General features: G+C 38.6%; 1 protein-coding gene across 2 annotated transcripts in view; it reads left to right on the top strand.

The window, feature by feature from the left end:
- GDA (guanine deaminase) overlaps window positions 1-13,618 on the top strand; it is a 74,303-nt gene extending 60,685 nt beyond the window's left edge. The window contains exons 11-14 of one of the 2 annotated variants that reach the window (XM_081103887.1): window positions 1,861-2,007; window positions 6,717-6,838; window positions 8,024-8,051; window positions 12,751-13,618. In XM_081103887.1, coding sequence (XP_080960013.1) covers window positions 1,861-2,007; window positions 6,717-6,838; window positions 8,024-8,051; window positions 12,751-12,773 — 320 coding nt within the window. In that variant the 3' untranslated portion in view covers window positions 12,774-13,618. Of the gene's footprint in view, window positions 1-1,860; window positions 2,008-6,716; window positions 6,839-8,023; window positions 8,052-9,243; window positions 11,656-12,750 lie in introns of those variants that run through there. The other variant, XM_081103886.1, reaches the window with a different exon arrangement.
- The last annotated feature ends 3,830 nt before the right edge of the window (window positions 13,619-17,448 follow it).

A 17,448-nucleotide genomic window follows, 5' to 3' on the forward strand; every position in this document is an offset into this window, starting at 1 on the left:
TCCCTTCTACCAAAACAATCTTTGTGCATTCTGTTCCTCTGCCTGGAATGCCCTTTATACCTCTGTTTACATGGCTGAGTTCTTCTCATTCCTGTATTAGTCTAAATGCTGTTACCCGAAAGAGGTCTTCTCTGACCATGTCTGTCTAAATGGGCTTTCCACCTCTGTCTTCTCTGTCACTAACTGAACACAATTTATAGTTAATACTTGTTTGTTTATTTGTCTCTTTTCTTCCTCCTCCACTAGCTGGTCAGCTCACATGGAGCCCATCAGTTTTATTTATGAGTACTTATTCTCATAGAAGATGCTCAGTAAAGTGACTGTCAATAAATGAATGAATGCATAAGAAGTTAATACACACATATAAAATAATTTCCTTTTATCTTTTCATTGCCCTCTGGCTCAAATTTTTACTCTTGTATGGTTTGTTTAGAGTCTTCTTATAAATACTGTGTCCTTATGCTGACTCTGGTAAACAAATAACAATGCCATTCTTTATCATGATCATAGAGAGCCATGGGTTGGGAATAGGTTTCTGAGAAAATCCATCCATTTTTCTCTATCATTTCCCCATGCAGTTTCTACCCTTAAGTCCTCATTCCCTAGCACTTATGTTACTCAATTGAATTTTTCCAGCAACTGTCAAAATAGAAGATATTATTTCTATTTTCTGAGAAAATTGAGGTTCACAGGTACTAAGTAACTGAACAAAGGTCAACAAAACAAAAAAGTTCCAGATCCACAGTCTAAAACCAGGTCTGCAAAATGTGATGTTCATTATCTCTCTTTTCACGCCATCACACTGCCTCTCATTATATGATAAAGTGGGGATTCTACCTGCACTAATGTGTTGCAGGGAGGAGAAGCCACTGAGCTCACCCAGCTGGGCAGAGATCAGGAAGTTGCTATCACAATGGAAATCCCTGGAAGAAAAGTTTGACTAAAATACCACAGTTTATGTAGTCCAGGGTTTCTTTTTTGATCTGTACAATATTGTTCCTTTGTTGGAACTTTATTAACATAACAACCAGAAGAGTATAGAATGATTAAGTCATCCTGTAAGGCAGCAACATAATAAAACAGCTCTCAAAATTTTCTCAATAAATTGTTTTCTAAATCCAATGATGGGTGTCTTATAAGAGAAAATGAGAGACACTTGAAGACACAGAGGGAAGACACAGATGAAGTTGGAGCCAGGTGTTGGAGTTACACTGCCACAAGCCAAGGGCTGCCAAGGGCTGCCAGGAGCCGCCAGAAACTGAGGGAAGCAAGGGAAGATTCTTCTCGGGAGCCTTTATAGAGATCGTGGCCTGTGAGCACTGATTTAAGACTTCTGCCCCCCAAAGCTGTGAGAGAATAAATTCCTGCTGTTCTGTGCTACCAAATTTGTGGTAACTTGTTGCAGAAACCCTAGGAAACTAATGCAGGTGCACATTTGATACTAATTACTGGTTTTTAATTCCTTTACATGTTAGTCTATGTCTAGTCTGTGTTTATAGATCTTTTCTTTGAAGTATATTAAAGACTCAATATCTGTCACTAAAACAAACAAAACACTTAACCTATTAATAGTTGGTTGTTACAAAATAGTGATGGGGCTGTAAAGTACGACATAGGGAATGAAGTCAATAATACTGTAATTACTATGTGTGGTGCCAGGTGGGTACTTGAAATATTGGGGGTAGCACTTTGTAATGTGTATTATTGTCTAACCACTATGCTGTCCACCTGAAACCCATGCAAAATAACATTGAATATAAACTGTAATTGAAAAATAAAATTTAAAAATTCAACCTTATATACTTAATATTCCCTTTATCTCATAAGGTTACTGTTTTGGCTTTATTTTCTCTACCCTAGATGTGGCTGGTGGTTATTCACCCTCCATTCTTGATGCAATCAGAAGAGCAGTGATGGTTTCCAATACCCTTTCATTTACTAAGATAAATGAGAGAAGCCTCACCCTCAAAGAGGTATTCAGACTAGCGACACTCGGAGGCAGCCAAGGTAATAACCATTTTTTTCCTCTAACAATGTACACCAGGCCAATCTCTGTCCTTGGATGCGCTATGAAGGTACATGCATCCAGTGTTCATGACAGTTGCATCTCATATAGCATATCCCAAACTTAGCAAGTAAGTCCATGTTCACGCATGTGGTGGAGGCATGATTCTTTCAGGATGCTCCCTTTCTTTGGCAGAAGAGATGAATAATACACAGTTACCATATTAATTGTTTTAATGGATTTATTTGCATTGGTCGCATGCACACAAGTTCTTTAAAATAATCAGTTTTTCCATTGAGTCAAGTAATACACTCTATTGCCCCGAGTGAAGATGATGATAATAATACTAATAGTAAAAATATGCCCAGCTGGTATGGCTCAGTGGTTGAGTGTTGACCTAAGAACCAGGAGCTCACAGTTCGATTCCCTGTCTGGGCACATGGATTGTGGGCTCAATTCCTAGTATGGGGTTTGTGGGAGGCAGACAATCAATGATTCTCTCATCACTGATGTTTCTATCTCTTTCTCCATCTTCTTTCCTCTCTGAAATCAATAAAAATATACTTAAAAAATAAAAAAATAGCCAAGAGCTCTTACTATGTGGTAGGCACTATGCAATATGCGTTATGTATGTTGTTATTTACCTCCAACCACTGTTATTAATTCTATTTAATCAACAAGGTACCTGGTGGAAGCTTACACAGCTCTCAAGCTATACTGTGTCATGATTTGAATCCAAAATCTGCTGCCAGAGTGTAGGCTCTTATCCTTTCACTGTGATACCTTCCTGTGTAAATCCCAGCTTAGAGTATGCATTCTTTTCTTTTTCTTTTTTTTTTTTGGAGTATGAATTCTTTATGTAATTAAGTACAGTAATTACCCAAGTCTCATTAAGTGGAGAGAGATGTTGAAATATAGTGGGTTGATATGCAAATATTGTTCACCAGCTTTTCCCAGTTCTCACGTGTAACTATTTTTATGGGTGAAAAATAGAAATTAGTAATTGTATTGCTTTCAGTCACTTTAGCATTTTGGTATATTCTAGATGAATGATAGTGAACATAGCATGAAACCTTAGGTAGCTTGTGTGAGATAACAACATACATATCAAGACAAATATAAACTAGAGGCCTGTTGCACGAATTCGTACACAGGTGGGGTCCTGAGGGGGGTGGGGGGGGGGGGAGCCAGGATGTGATTGGCCCTCCAGGCAGGTGGTGGGATGCCCTTGCCAGCCTGGGATCCGGATCCATCCCACTGACATTTGCACTGGCTGTCGGGAGCCACTTGGTAGCCACTTCTATATTGTTTCTTCCTTGTGGAGCTTCTAGGGAGGGGAAGTGGCCGCAGTGCCCAAGGCCAACTTCCAAGAGGCCAGTGGCGCTGGTCTGTCAGTGCCCGGCCCATTCTCCAGAGATTGGACCTGCAGGACTACTGAAGGAGTGAGTGGCTGCCACTGGGCTGGTGGACCACTTGGATGGGTCGGTCAGCTGAGTGGTACTCCCGGCTGTGGGAATGCACTGACCACCAGGGAGCAGCTACTGCATTGAGTGTCTGCCCCCTGGTGGTCAGTGTGCATCATAGGTCGTTCAGTCCTGCAGTCACTTAAGCTTTTATATATATATAGATGTGTAGATTTATATATAGCTAATCTGGGTCTTAAAAATGGAGGAGGATGAAAACCAAAAATATCCTGTGAAGAGAAACTTCCTGGCTCTTCTTTGAATGCTTGGGGCTATGATGAATATCATCAAGAACCTTTCAAAATAACCAAGTAGAGGTCATGCTCCTTGCACATCCAAGTCTTAGGATTTCATGTGAAGCTCCATGTTCTAAGTCACCATTCTTTTTTTTTTTTTAAATATATTTTATTGATTTTTTACAGAGAGGAAGGGAGAGAGATAGAGAGTTAGAAACATCGATGAGAGAGAAACATCGATCAGCTGCCTCCTGCACATCTCCTACTGGGGATATGCCCGCAACCCAGGTACATGCCCTTGACCGGAATCGAACCTGGGACCCTTCAGTCCGCAGGCCGATGCTCTATCCACTGAGCCAAACCGGTTTTGGCTAAGTCACCATTCTTTTAACAAGTGTAGCGCTCCTCACCCCCACCCTCACTGTGTTTGTGCATCTGAGTTCAAGCAGTTGGCCAACCATCTTATTTTCATGGTGCAAATGAGTTTTATTTAAATTGTGTCTTCTTTTTTTTCTTCTAGGCCCTCTGTGAGTTGCTTCATCAAGATTTTTTCTGTCTGATCAAGCCAGCCTAGGGTGCTTACCAACTCATTTCTGCCTTGCTGTATAGCTTCCAAATCCATTTTCTTGGCTGCAGGGCTTACTGTTATGGAATTTCTTCTCCTTAACTCATGTCTCTACAAGAGTCAGAGTGAAATGAGATTAATGGATTCCTTTTTAAAGTGTGTCATCTTCCTGGCTTGCCACGACCTTTATATTCAAGATGTTGCATAAATCCCCTTCCCAGAGCCAACATTCACTCTAAAGGCAGCAAAACTGTATTTCCTGAAATGCATTTAAGGTGTTTACCAACCCAGCTGGGCCTTACTGCAATGATGTTAACTAGGTCCATTTACAAATCCACCAAAAACAATTCTGTCTTCTTTGGTTAGTTCATGCCTGAACTCTCCATGTTCGAATAAATAGTTCAATTAGTTTATGTATATTATCAAACTCTGACAAATGAACCTGGTTATCTGGTCTATTAGACACACAAGTTTATGTTGAATACAGTTATTAAAAACATATTTGTCATGTTTCTTTGTCAAGGGCAAATGGGTGAAGGAGGAGAGAATTTCCAGTGATTTTTTTCTATAACATTCAGTCCTTCTACACACTACTAGTAGAAGGCACCTAACTGCTTTTAACATTTCTAATTATTTTTGCTCCCCTGTCTTCCTATAAGAATTTTTAGCTAAAAAAAATCTTTCTTTTCTGAGAATAAAAGAGGTGCCGTTTAAATAACCTATTAAGAATAAGTAGGATTTCTAAGTCAGTGATTAGCACATTGCCAATACATATTCATACATCCATCTATATATATATAAAAGCCTACGTGACCGTCAACTGGTAGACTGAACAACCAGTCATACTGGTCGCTATGATGAGCACTGATCACCAGGGGGCATATGCTCAACACAGGAGCTGCCCCTGATGGTCAGTGCACTCCCACAGCCCACCTCCCATGGTCCCTCCCCCCAGCCAGCCAGCCCCAATCGGCCCCAATCACAGGCCAGGCTGAGGGACCCCACCCATGCACGAATTCATTCACTGGGCCTCTAGTAGAAATATAATCTAGGTATTGTCTAACAGGGACATGCCATCCAATATTTTCACATTGGACCGTATCCTGACAGTGAAAGAATAGAAAAAACGCATGTAAGAATTTAAATAAAAGTGCTGCACTCCAGTTGACCCTCCCTTTATGCATGCTTCCATTTCATACCTCAGTGTATACCTTTCTCAAATTACAGGCTTTCCTGAGTTCAAGATTCAATACCTTCATTGACCAGGAAAGTCAACTATTCCCATCTTGTGAAACTAAATCATGTTAGTGAAAGAGATGCCCTTTGTTGTCTAATACACATGGAACATGAATGCTAGCCATGAGGTGGATCAAATTAATAGACACATCAACCTATGCCCTATTTTAGAAAACCATTCTTCTCTGGCAATGAGAAAATCTTTGAGGTTGCAAAGAAATTGGTTTGCTTTTATTTTTTAAAAATATTTTTATTGATTTTTTACAGAGAGGAAGGGAGAGGAATAGAGAGTTAGAACCATCGATGAGAGAGAAACATCAATCAGCTGCCTCCTGCACACCCCCTACTGGGGATGTGCCCACAACCAAGGTACATGCCCTTGACCGGAATCGAACCTGGGACCCTTCAGTCTGCAGGCCATCGCTCTATCCACTGAGCCAAACCATTCAGGGCTGGTTTGCTTTTAAAGGATTGGGGCTTCTAAGTCATGAGCATCTGTTTATTTTCAGAAGTGAATTTTTTCTCTTCCAAGGATTTAAACTAAGGAACTTATGATGGATATGCCTGCATTGGCCAATGTGCAAAAGGATAATTATTTTTTATTTATTTGAGGTTTATTTCACTGCCATGAAAATAGATCTTGTCACCTATTTCAGAAAACGAAAGGACCCAGAAGGGCAAGAATAGGAGTGTTGTGGGGGAGACTAGGAGGCAAAAAGAAAAAAGATATGTTGTCAGTTGCCATGTTTCTTGGAGGGATGAATGAAAGTCATAGACCAGCTGGACTATGAAGTGCACTGATAGAGCTGAAATAGAGAGACACTATCAGAATTATGATCATGGTGATGAAAGGAAGTGTTTTTATTCTCAGATTTGCTTGCCCTGTGCTTACTCTGATTTCTGTAAGTCTAAGTCCTGTGACCTGTTGGAATGAGAGAGTTTTTATGCTTCACTATTAAGATACTAATTCTTTTTTTCTTTTTTTATGTACTTTTTAAAAATTTTAATTTTTACTTCTTGTGTACTTTCTTAATACATTGGAAGTTTCATTTATGCAAGATTAATATGAATTAGGAAAACGTATGTTGTTGTTTTTTTATTAATTCTTTTTCTAGCGACATGTTGACTGACTTTGTCCTTGCAAACTGGGACATTGACATGGTCTGATGGCTCAAAATACTAACTGTTTATTAATTTATTCCATCCTGTAGCCCTGGGGCTTGACAGAGAAATTGGGAACTTTGAAGTGGGCAAGGAATTTGATGCCCTCTTGATCAACCCCAAAGCATCTGATTCTCCCATTGACCTGTTTTCTGGGGATTTTGTTGGTGACGTAAGTAAAAAAAAAAGTTAATCAAAAGGCATCTATTTCCTGAAGTAATCACAGAAGCTTCCTTGTAGAAAACAAAATAGAAACAATCATTTTAATGGAATACAAGAGACTCTTAAGAGGGAAGCTAGATTTTTAAAAGTTAACATAATTTCATGACAATAATGTTAGCAATAATGGTACTAATAGAATATTTGTATTTTGAATATATTTATATTTTAATGGTTTGGGCTATAAGAAGCTGTAATATAGTTAGCACTTACTGAATACACTTGCTGGGTGCTAGATGGTATAGCATTAAGCACTTGCATACGTAATTTTGTTTAATGATCAAAACAACTCTTATGAGAGGCAGATACTATTTATATTGCCATGTAATCTGTGGGGCAGTGAGGCGTAGGGAGGCTAAGTGATTTACCTAAGGATTCATGGCTAGTAATTAGTAATTAGTAGACAGAGTTGGGATTCAAGCCCAGGACTTCATGACTTCCAGAGTCTCGGTGATTGACCACATGCTACATTGATTTTCTTAATTATAAGAAAATGAGTTTTATTACTTTGTTCCTTTTATTATAAAGTGTTTCCCTATATAGAAAATAAACTGGTTCTTCTTACTTTAATAACAATTAGTTATAAAATATTGAGTTTTTCTAAAAACATTAATTACCATTTATAAATTGATCCACTTATAAAAGTAAATATGTGAATATAACATAGTAGAGGTTTTTAGAATAAAGATGCTGGTTGTTATTTTTATATTATTTATTCTTTTGCTCCTTTATTAGAATGGATTTCTTGGAATAAGGCTCAGCCCTATTCATTCAATCATTTTTCTTATATACATTTCTTAAAATATTTGCATTATTTCATTAATTAATTTATGTAGCACTTTTGTTCTAAAGTTTCCAAGGTTTTATATACCAAGAACTTTCAGGCAATAGATAAACATTTGTTAATAGTCACTATTTTTGTAATACTTTAAGCAATAAAAAAAAAACAAAAAGAAAAAAAAATAGTCACTATTTTTTTTTAAGCAAAAGACCACTTCTTTTTCATTAATAAAAGTAGATTTTACCATTGAGAAATGAATTTATATTTCTGGGTTTTGCCAATCCACTACTGACTGTGAATTTTTCTAAATGCACAAAAATAATTATTTCTTATTATTACCTTTATTTTCCATTTTAGGCTTTTATCCAGAAGTTTCTCTATCTAGGTAAGTAGAAATATGTCTCTATGCTAAATAAAATCTTTCTTTGTCTCTATCTTGGGTATGACTCTGCATTTATGATACCACATGTAAAACCCTATGTGTGATCATTTGCTTTGGTTTTTTAAAAACATTTCTCAGCCTGGAGTCCATTTGTGGCACAATATTTAAAGACACAATGTGAAATTGGCATGCTCCTCTAGAACAGACAGTCATAAATCCTAATCTGAGGAGTGGCAGGCCCAGGGGATGGCTAATCATGCCTCTTCCCCCTGCACTCATTCTCTATCCCGAGGCTGCCCGACCAGGTCGTATTCACGATAAGGATGTGGTGGAATCTTTTCACACATGCGTTTTCACATACTCACATTCCGTTGTATTCTCCGAGGGAGGGAAATAAATAATGTACAAGATTCTACTCTGCCTCCCACTCGGTTGAGTGTCCTCTGAGCCCTGAGTGAACTTGGGATGGGAGAGACACCTGTTGCATTCCTTGTGGAGCTCCGTTCTCACAGGTCCTGCATCTCACCACGCTAAGTGTATTCTGGGGTGTAAAGCTAAGTACTTCCTTCACATTTGGGGCAATAAAGGCAAACCACTCACTTCAGCTGGAAGGACGGTGATAGGGGTCAATTCAGCTTTCTGTGATTTCTGCCTTAGTGGCAGATTTCACACCCCAGTCCTCAATTTAGATGCAGCATCTTCTATTGGTCATGTCCCCCTGTCTATATTTTAAACAATCTGAGAGAAACAAAGGCCGTCTTTTTTATGTTCTCTTTTAGAAGTGTGTTTTGCTTTTAAATCTCTCCCAGGGGCAATTAAAATACTTATTTCAGAGGGGAGGAGGATGGGAAGAGATTAACCAAGTAACTTATATACATACATGCATAGCCCATGGACACAGACAATAGTGTGGTGAATGCCTAGGGTGGGGCAGGTGCTGGGTGGAGGGAGCAAAGAGGGGGAAAATGGGGGATATCTTTAATATTCTCAACAACAAAAATATATATACAGGGTATCCCCAAAAATGTGTATATATTTTGAACAATTATATATTCCAATCGGTTAAGTCTGAAAAGAAAGAAACATCAATTGAGCTCTCAGTTGTGCAAGTGTTGTATACATTTTGGGGGACACTTTGTATATATCTTTAAAAATACTAATTGACACAAAACGGTTCCATGATTTTTTCTTTCAGGAGATGACCGAAATATTGAGGAGGTTTATGTGGGCGGAAAGCAGGTGGTTCCCTTTTCAAGCTCAGTCTAAGACCCTTGGCGTCTCCAAGTTCTCCTGGATAGCGTGGTTCTGCGCCCCCTTATGCCCAGGCAGAGTTAGAACGTCAAAAAATAGTACCTTGTTCTTGGGATGACTGTCTCTTTGTATGCTTACTTACAGTGCTCACTTGACAAATCGAAGGAAGTTGCGCTAATTCTCAACTCTCTGGTTGGGATGATTCAAAATGTATCCCTTCTGAGCTGTTCAGATTTACTCTAAGCTTAAATATAAGAGAATGTTATGACTAGTGGTGTTCTTGTTATGAGATGTAAGTAAAATCTACCTAATATTTGGAAATGTGAAGAGGAAAGATATTCCTGTGAGGTTTGATATTTTGAGCTAGTAAATGTGAAAATTGGATATGGAAAATAAACCAGTGAATATATTTTTGAGGGAGAAAAAGACTACAAACATTGGAAAATCATTTTCAGATTGCTCGACAATTATATACTGAGCTTACTAATTTAAAAAGAGAACTCATTGAGATGTGAAACGTGTTTCTAGGTTGACTTTGTGTTCTGGAAATTTGCACTTAATGGGATTTGCATTTCAGAGACTTGTTATTGTTGTGCTTTGCCTTCTTTGGGGATGAATTGTCAGAAATTGAATGCCACGTGCTTTCTTCATATAGTTCTGTGCTTCAAAATGTTTGACAGAAGTTGGGTAGTAAAGATTTAAAGTCTCTTAGGAATAGTATTCACATAACTGCGTGGCATAAATAGTTGTATTTTTGTGTCCTTCAAGTCATCTTCATGTATAACTGGGTGATGCTGTTACTGCTTCAGTTTTATTAGAAGAGAAACAAATTCCACACTCCGCTGTTGGGTAGACTGAAGTCTTCATAAATTGGGGACAAGTGCTGGGCACTCACGAGCTGTTAATACTGAAAGGAAGGGTTTCATTGCAATGACCTCGTCTCCCCAAGGACTATGCCAGTGATGGCGAACCTATGACACGCGTGTCAGAGGTGACACACGAACTCATTTTTTTGGTTGATTTTTCTTTGTTAAATGGCATTCAAATATATAACATAAATATCAAAACTATAAGTCTTTGTTTTACTATGGTTGCAAATATCAAAAAATTTCTATATGTGACATGGCACCAGAGCTAAGTTAGGGCTTTTCAAAATGCTGTCATGCCGAGCTCAAAAGGTTCGCCATCACTGGACTATGCCATAGTCGTTGGCAATTTCATACTCGGATCAATCTGTTAGAACTTTTAAATGAAGGCAAATCCTATTAAAAAAATATTAAAACTCTAAACCTTGCATATCGCAAGCACTTTATTTTCCAAATTTTATCCTATTGTAGTTTTAATTCCTAAGAATTTTAGGACATTGGAATTTTAGTATAATGAAAAATATGTAGACATCCCACATAATGTTTATATTAATAGGACATAATCTGCACCAGACATCTAGGAAGATTAAGCAAAACAAAGAGTATTTTTCTGCCTCCTAACTAATTAGTGCACTGTCCCATAACCTAGAATTAAAAGCAAATTATGACTATGATAAATCCTTTACAAGTATTGATGTGAATGCTATTTAAATACTATATTTTCCTCCTTTAATTTCAAATAATATAAACTAACAATGAAAAGGAGTAGGTTTTCTTAATATTTCATAGCACTTATTAATACCTTATAATAGAGAACTTTATGCTACAGAGCTCACTCCATATATAGAGAACTAAGGACAAAATTCCCCCTCTTGCATATAATTTTATTCTCATACAATCATGCTTATTCAGCAGTAATTTGCCCAGTTATTGTTGTTGCTTTTCCTTTGTGGAAGCACTTTTAGAGTTGACAAATATTTAGTTTGATTTTTTTCAATGACAGATTTTTTTTTAGGGTATTAAATAACTCAGTAAATCTAATTTCTAGTCTCAATAGCTGTATTTCCAGAATTCCTGCGCCATGTCAAAGATGGCCCACCAGACTTCTCCCCATTTCTCTGCAGTGCCAGCATGAGTTTTCTGCTCTATCTCTTAATCCGTGCCACAGGAACTCAATTACCTGGTGTTTGACCCACATGAGTGGGCTTAAGAATTTGGACGAGCTGTTCAAGATTCACGAACAGGCAGCAGCTGTCCCCAGCCTTTGCAAGATCCTATACTTTTACCTTCCTCAAGGGTGTACATTTTGAGGTTGAACATCAGTTTTCATTTAGATTTAGGATTCATATGCAGTAAGTATAAATAAGTGTACTGTCAGAAGCAGGAAGAACGGCCATAGACAAGCACTTTGTCAAATGTTAAATTTAGCCCTGATAGTATGTTAAGACCTGAATATCTTGTCTCATAAATATAGAATGTCTTGAAATGTGACACGTGCTTTGATCTTCCTACACCGCTTAGAATTTGTGTGCTTTATCCTCCAAGTGCCGCGTTCCTGAATGGTGCATATGCTCTTTGCAGTACTTCGGGCCTTAGCCATACATGGGCCCGGATGTTCTGCACTTTGAAATGTGGCCTTTGCCTAATGTGGGTTGACTTGCTGAATTGGGGGGAGACAGTACCCCCGGCCAATTCTTTTTGTTGTTTTGTGTTTAAATATTTTGCTTTCTAACAGGAAAGAATTAACACTTCTAATCAGCCCCCTCACTTCACCCTACGCTCTTTTGCCTCAGGTTTTGTGGTGTTTTTAATGGAGTACACGTTAAGAGGCCAAAACATTTCCAGTAGGATTGACTGCCATACATTTAAAAGAATATGTTTGCAATTAGAACACAAAAGCAGGCTAATCAGCTAAGATGAATTTAATTTTCAAAAGAGAGTGAGCCCTAACGGGTTTGGCTCAGTGGATAGAGCATTGGCCTGCGGACTTAAGGGTCCCAGGTTCGATTCGGGCCAAGGGCATGTACCTTGGTTGCGGGCACATCCCCAGTAGGGGGTGTGCAGGAGGCAGCTGATGGATGTTTCTCTCTCATTGGTGTTTCTAACTCTCTATCCCTCTCCCCTCCCCTCTGTAAAAAATCATTAAAATATATCAAAAGAGAGTGAAACGTGGAGGAGGGCGCGAGAGGTTGTCCTAGTCTTCGTGAACTGAGGCCAAGGAGGCTCGGCTCTCATTTATTCTCCCAGATTTTTCTCTGATTCAATTGTCCAAGGTTCGAGAATCTAGGAGGATATCTCGGAACAAGCTCCCTTCATGGCAGCAGGTCTTTCTAAATTGATACCATGAGCATCAAACCCCATTGACTCTCTGTTTTACTGCCATGAGAGTTCTGCACAGTTAAGAACGGAAGGCGGTAGGGAAACACTCCTGAGTGCTTTGCGGATGTTGAAGTGTGCCTTCAATATCCCTGTTGGCAGCTAGAGCTGAGACATCAGAGAGGAAACAAGGGGTGTGAGGTCCAGGAACGTATTTTGAATCTTCACTCCTTTCCAAATTCTTCCTATTTTGAATCGTTTCATCTCAGAAGCAGACATATGGGAAGCCTGAAGGGCAAGCTGGAAGGCACGTTGGATCCAGTCTATCTTACACATGGAAGAGATGCAGCATCAGGTGCTTCTGTAGCCTATTGGACACCGTGTCATTGTTGTCCAAGTTTTAAAGCTGCTGATGAGGCCAGAAACGTGCACATGTTTAATAAGAGTGTTCCGAGTCGTGAAAAGGTGGACTAATAAATGTGGCATGTCCAAAGTCTTGGCATTAAGTTTTAAATGGTGTGCATCATTGTGAAAAATTTTTTCCCTGAAGGCTTACAAGAGACATTTGCAGTTTCCAATTGACCTAGCCATTTTAGGTATGACTTTGAACCCTGACACACTTTAATGTCTCTACAGGAAAATCATGGAAAGAGGCGCACAAATGAACAGACACTCTTAGGAAACCCTGGCATTGGTCCCCATGCGTGTTTTCATGCCCAGGCCCTCCTCCCTTTCTCTCCCACAGCCCCGAGTGTGCGGGGGAAGCACTGAGGGGTTAGTTCTGGTCCAGATTTCGTGAAATGCAAACGCTGAACAGAGCAATGATGAAGCTAAATATATATAAATCCCAAGGTGGCTTTCACCGTCCTTGGGGATCCAGAGACTGAGTACCGGTGTTATATGGCAGTAATTACCTGTCCATTTCCTCCTCAAAAGCCTGTCAGAAAGCGTTCTTTATTGAAAACCACTTCACATTGTTGTCAAACTCCTGATCGCTGCTCTGAAGAATAAATATCTATATGTATGTATTCATGGGGACGTTTTTCTCAAAATTTGTGTGGTTTGCTTATTGTTTATGTGCAGGGTGAGCTCCTTTGTGCTTTAAAAAAAAATAAATGCGATTTTGTGTTTACATTATTTTCTTGTTGTGAGTTCTATCAATCTGATAGAAGGGGGTTAATCTTACAATGTTTTTCTCCTTTTAACATGAATTTTAAAAACCAGAATAGAATATTTAGCCTTGGGCCACCATATGTCTTCCAACCTATGATAATCACTATACATAGCTTTTAAAAATTAAGGTCTAATGTTCAGCCCTTTATAATCATAATGCTACTGCTTTTGATTTCAGCATAGTTAATATTTTATATGTGTTTTAAGCCTCAACCCAGAGCGAGAATGCTTTAACATCGAGAATTAGTTCACATGCCCTGGCCAGTGTTGCTCGGTGATTAGAGCATCGGTCAGTCTACCAAAGTGTCCAGGGGTTGATTCCTGGTCAAGGGTGCGTAGCTGGGTTGCAAGTTTGATTCCTGGTCCTGGCTGGGACGTGTGCAGGAGGCAACCAATCAATGTGTCTCTCTCACATCTCCTCTCTCTCTTTCTCTGTTTCTCTCCCTCCCTTCCACTCTATCTTCTATGTAAAAATCAATGTAGAAATATCCTTGGGTGAGGATTAATAACAACAACAGCAAAAAGAATTAGTTCACACATACATGTATATTTAAAACAAAAATCTCAAAAATAACAATTTTCCTATCTCTGATGGCCTGGGCTATTTTCTGCACTATTTTATTCTGTTCTCTCCTATTCTTTTATATTTTATCTGTTTCGTCATTTTTATTCTGTTTAATTATTTTTGGTTTCTTGAACCTGCGTGGAAGCAGGTTCCGGTGTCCTTGAGCTTATGCACTGAGTCTCCGTGCCTCCATCCTGTGATTTGGGCATGACATGCATGCTTGCCTTAGAGTCATGAGAGCCAAATAAGAATCCATAGCCAGCACTTAAGATAGCACCAGGACAAACTGAGTGCTCACCATAGAGTAGTTATTTTTTAAATGAATACACACTGAACAGAAACAAAAATAATTTTAAATGTATTTTTATCAGTCTAGTTTTTAGAACCTTAATCAGGTGATGCTACAGATCTCTCTGTACATAAAAATATCCTTTAAGGATTAAATATGATTTGGGTGCACTATTATGTTCATTATTTTTTATTTATAACATGAAGCATAAGAGAGTAGTAGATTTGGTCTATAAATTCACCCTCAATGTTCTAAGCACTTACTAGGCACCTTTTTCCCCCTCCTAAAGAACAACTTAGTTAAAATACCCAGAAGAGAAACTTTATGTGCATTATCTTGCAAAATGTGTGCCTCATTTACATACTGTGGGCGCTGTGAGTTCTGTAATAAGTAATTAATAGATACATGCAAATTACTGCATGGTACTAAATCCAATATTTAAATAAAATAAAGTTTAGACATAAAACAGGGCCAGTGGTAGGATATTTTAAGGCTCCATTGGGGAAGCAACTCAGTTAAAGGCACAGGACCCACAAGTAGTTGTCACCAACAGGAGCAAGGTTTTTTGTATTTTGTTTTTTCAAAATCTTATTTTAAAATGGGATAAGTGAAGAATTGTCTGTTCTTTAACGTGATAGAACATTATTTTAACGTATAATTATTTTTTTTCACTAATTCATACTCATGTGCTTTTACCATTAAGCTTGCCTACACCATCATGGTAAAATTACATTAAATTTGTCATACTTCCATATGTTTTCATGCTTCTATATTAGTTGAGTTTATATCTTGGGTAAGAAACAAGGTCACTATAAAAGCATTCTCTATAGCAAAACCTTTGTTGGAAAGTTTTTCAGTGGTAACTCAGAAAAAAAACACTTTACTTATTTATTTATTTGGCCTTAATGTAAAAAGTGATAAAATACAAACAGATGACATGAAGTTTTTCTCAGGCCACTTGGACTCCCCCTCGATTGCCTAAATTCTGCCCATCCCTAAAGGAAATCAAGCAAACATCGGTTTCCCCATCTTCAGCCCTACAGCAAATTAGATTGATAGCAGTAAAATCTAATGTAAGAGAAATAAAGGCCCTAGAAGGATTTTTCTTTAGTCACATAACAAGAAGTTCTCATACGCTTGCTTGGAATTTGACACTTGTAGCTTCACTGTGAAATTAATTTCTGCCCTTTTCATCTTGGGCGGTCTCTGCTGTCAAATGAAGCCACAGCCCCCAAATGAATAGCCCACGGGAGAGTGTTACTCTTGTGTTTTGTTTTGTTTTTCCTAAATTTGCTTCCCGGAGCACTTGGAAGACTTTAAACAGCTTTGGTGTTTTGTTTTGTTTTCTTCCTGAAAAAATTGATTCCACCCACACCTGAGTTTGGGAACAAAAATAGGGATGTCTTTGTGTTTGGAAAGTACTTTGAAAACCTTGACTGAAGCACATGGACAAATAATGACATGAGGGGCTTTTGTTATTTCAAAGGATAAATTAAGAGGCTCAGAAAAAGCAGTGAATGCACTTCTTTCAAGTCATGAAAACTTTCCTGCTGGCAGAACAATGAAAGAGGAATCAGGCCTGGCAAATTATGTATTCTGGATTAATTTACATAAATTACAATAAACCCTTCCGCATCACGAACATGTCCTGGCTCAATCCAATAGCATGCTATGCATCCAGGAAATCTTGTATTTATGATAACAGGTATGGTATTCATGAGTAAAGTAGTATGGGTGTAAAAGAGAAGCTATGGAATTTAGGTTGTTTGGGGTAGTTGTTATTTTAAACTCAGTGATAGATCTTTTTAAAAAAATATTTTTATTGATTTCTTACAGAGAGGAAGGGAGAAGGATAGAGAGTGAGAAACATCGATCAGCTGCCTCCTGCACACTCCCCACTGGGGATGTGCCTGCAACCAAGGTACATGCCCCTGACCAGAATCGAACCTGAGACCCTTGAGTCCTCAGGCCGACGCTCTATCCACTGAGCCAAACCGGTCAGGGCTAGATTTTTTTTTTTTTTATGTCCAGTACAATTGTGCAATCTCTTGCACATCCTGGTGATTATTTAGGGTAACTTACAGGAGGAAGAAACCTCATTATGTAGAAACATGCACAAAATCATGTTGTGTATAAAATTACCACCCAAGTAATATAAGAAAGAGATCAACTTAAATGCATATAAAAGCTTCATTTAATGTCATTTGTGGTGCTGTGGACCATTTAACATGGTACAATTGTTTCTAAAAGAAATCTCAATCAGTCAGGCTCCCCTGAGACGTACACAGCTGTTCTCTCATGCTTTTCATGTGTTGGTAAAATTGAATACTTGAAATTAGTTGCTTTTTTATGCAGAAAGCATAAATCATCGTCAATTAAGTAATTTTCATTAGCTAATCATGAGGTTGGTAAATTTTAAACCATATTCATCCAAGTGATTATTAAGTGCACACGAGATACAGGTACAGGCCAGCTTTGAGGGCTAAAAACAACATCCTTTGAGAAACTCAGTCTGAGATGGTAGGTGGAGAGACTATGCAGATAAATCCATACATTAAGTTCAGGACAGATGTACAGAGGCCTAAGGGGGCTCAGAGGGGAAAGCTGGGGTGTCTTGGGCATATTGTGAGTGAGAAGAACAGAGGGCAACGGATAACAGTGAATATTTCTCAGAGGAAGTGACATCTAAGCTGAGAAGAATAGGAATTTACTTTCCATGTGAAGAATCTCAAAAGTGTATTCCGATCAGCATTCAGCATAAAGAACTTGACCTCTGAAAAAGGTAAGATAAGGATGAGATGGACTAGTCTAGTGACCATTAGGGTCCCCATTGTGTTGATGCAAAGTCTGGACTTGGGCCCATGAATCTGTATTATGAATAGATACCTTGGTAAGGGCACAGGTAGAGTGTAGTAAAGAGGCCCATCCTGGTGATGACAA

Source organism: Myotis nattereri (assembly GCF_964212035.1).
Source record: "Myotis nattereri genome assembly, chromosome: 12".
NCBI classification, from domain to species: Eukaryota; Metazoa; Chordata; class Mammalia; order Chiroptera; family Vespertilionidae; genus Myotis; species Myotis nattereri.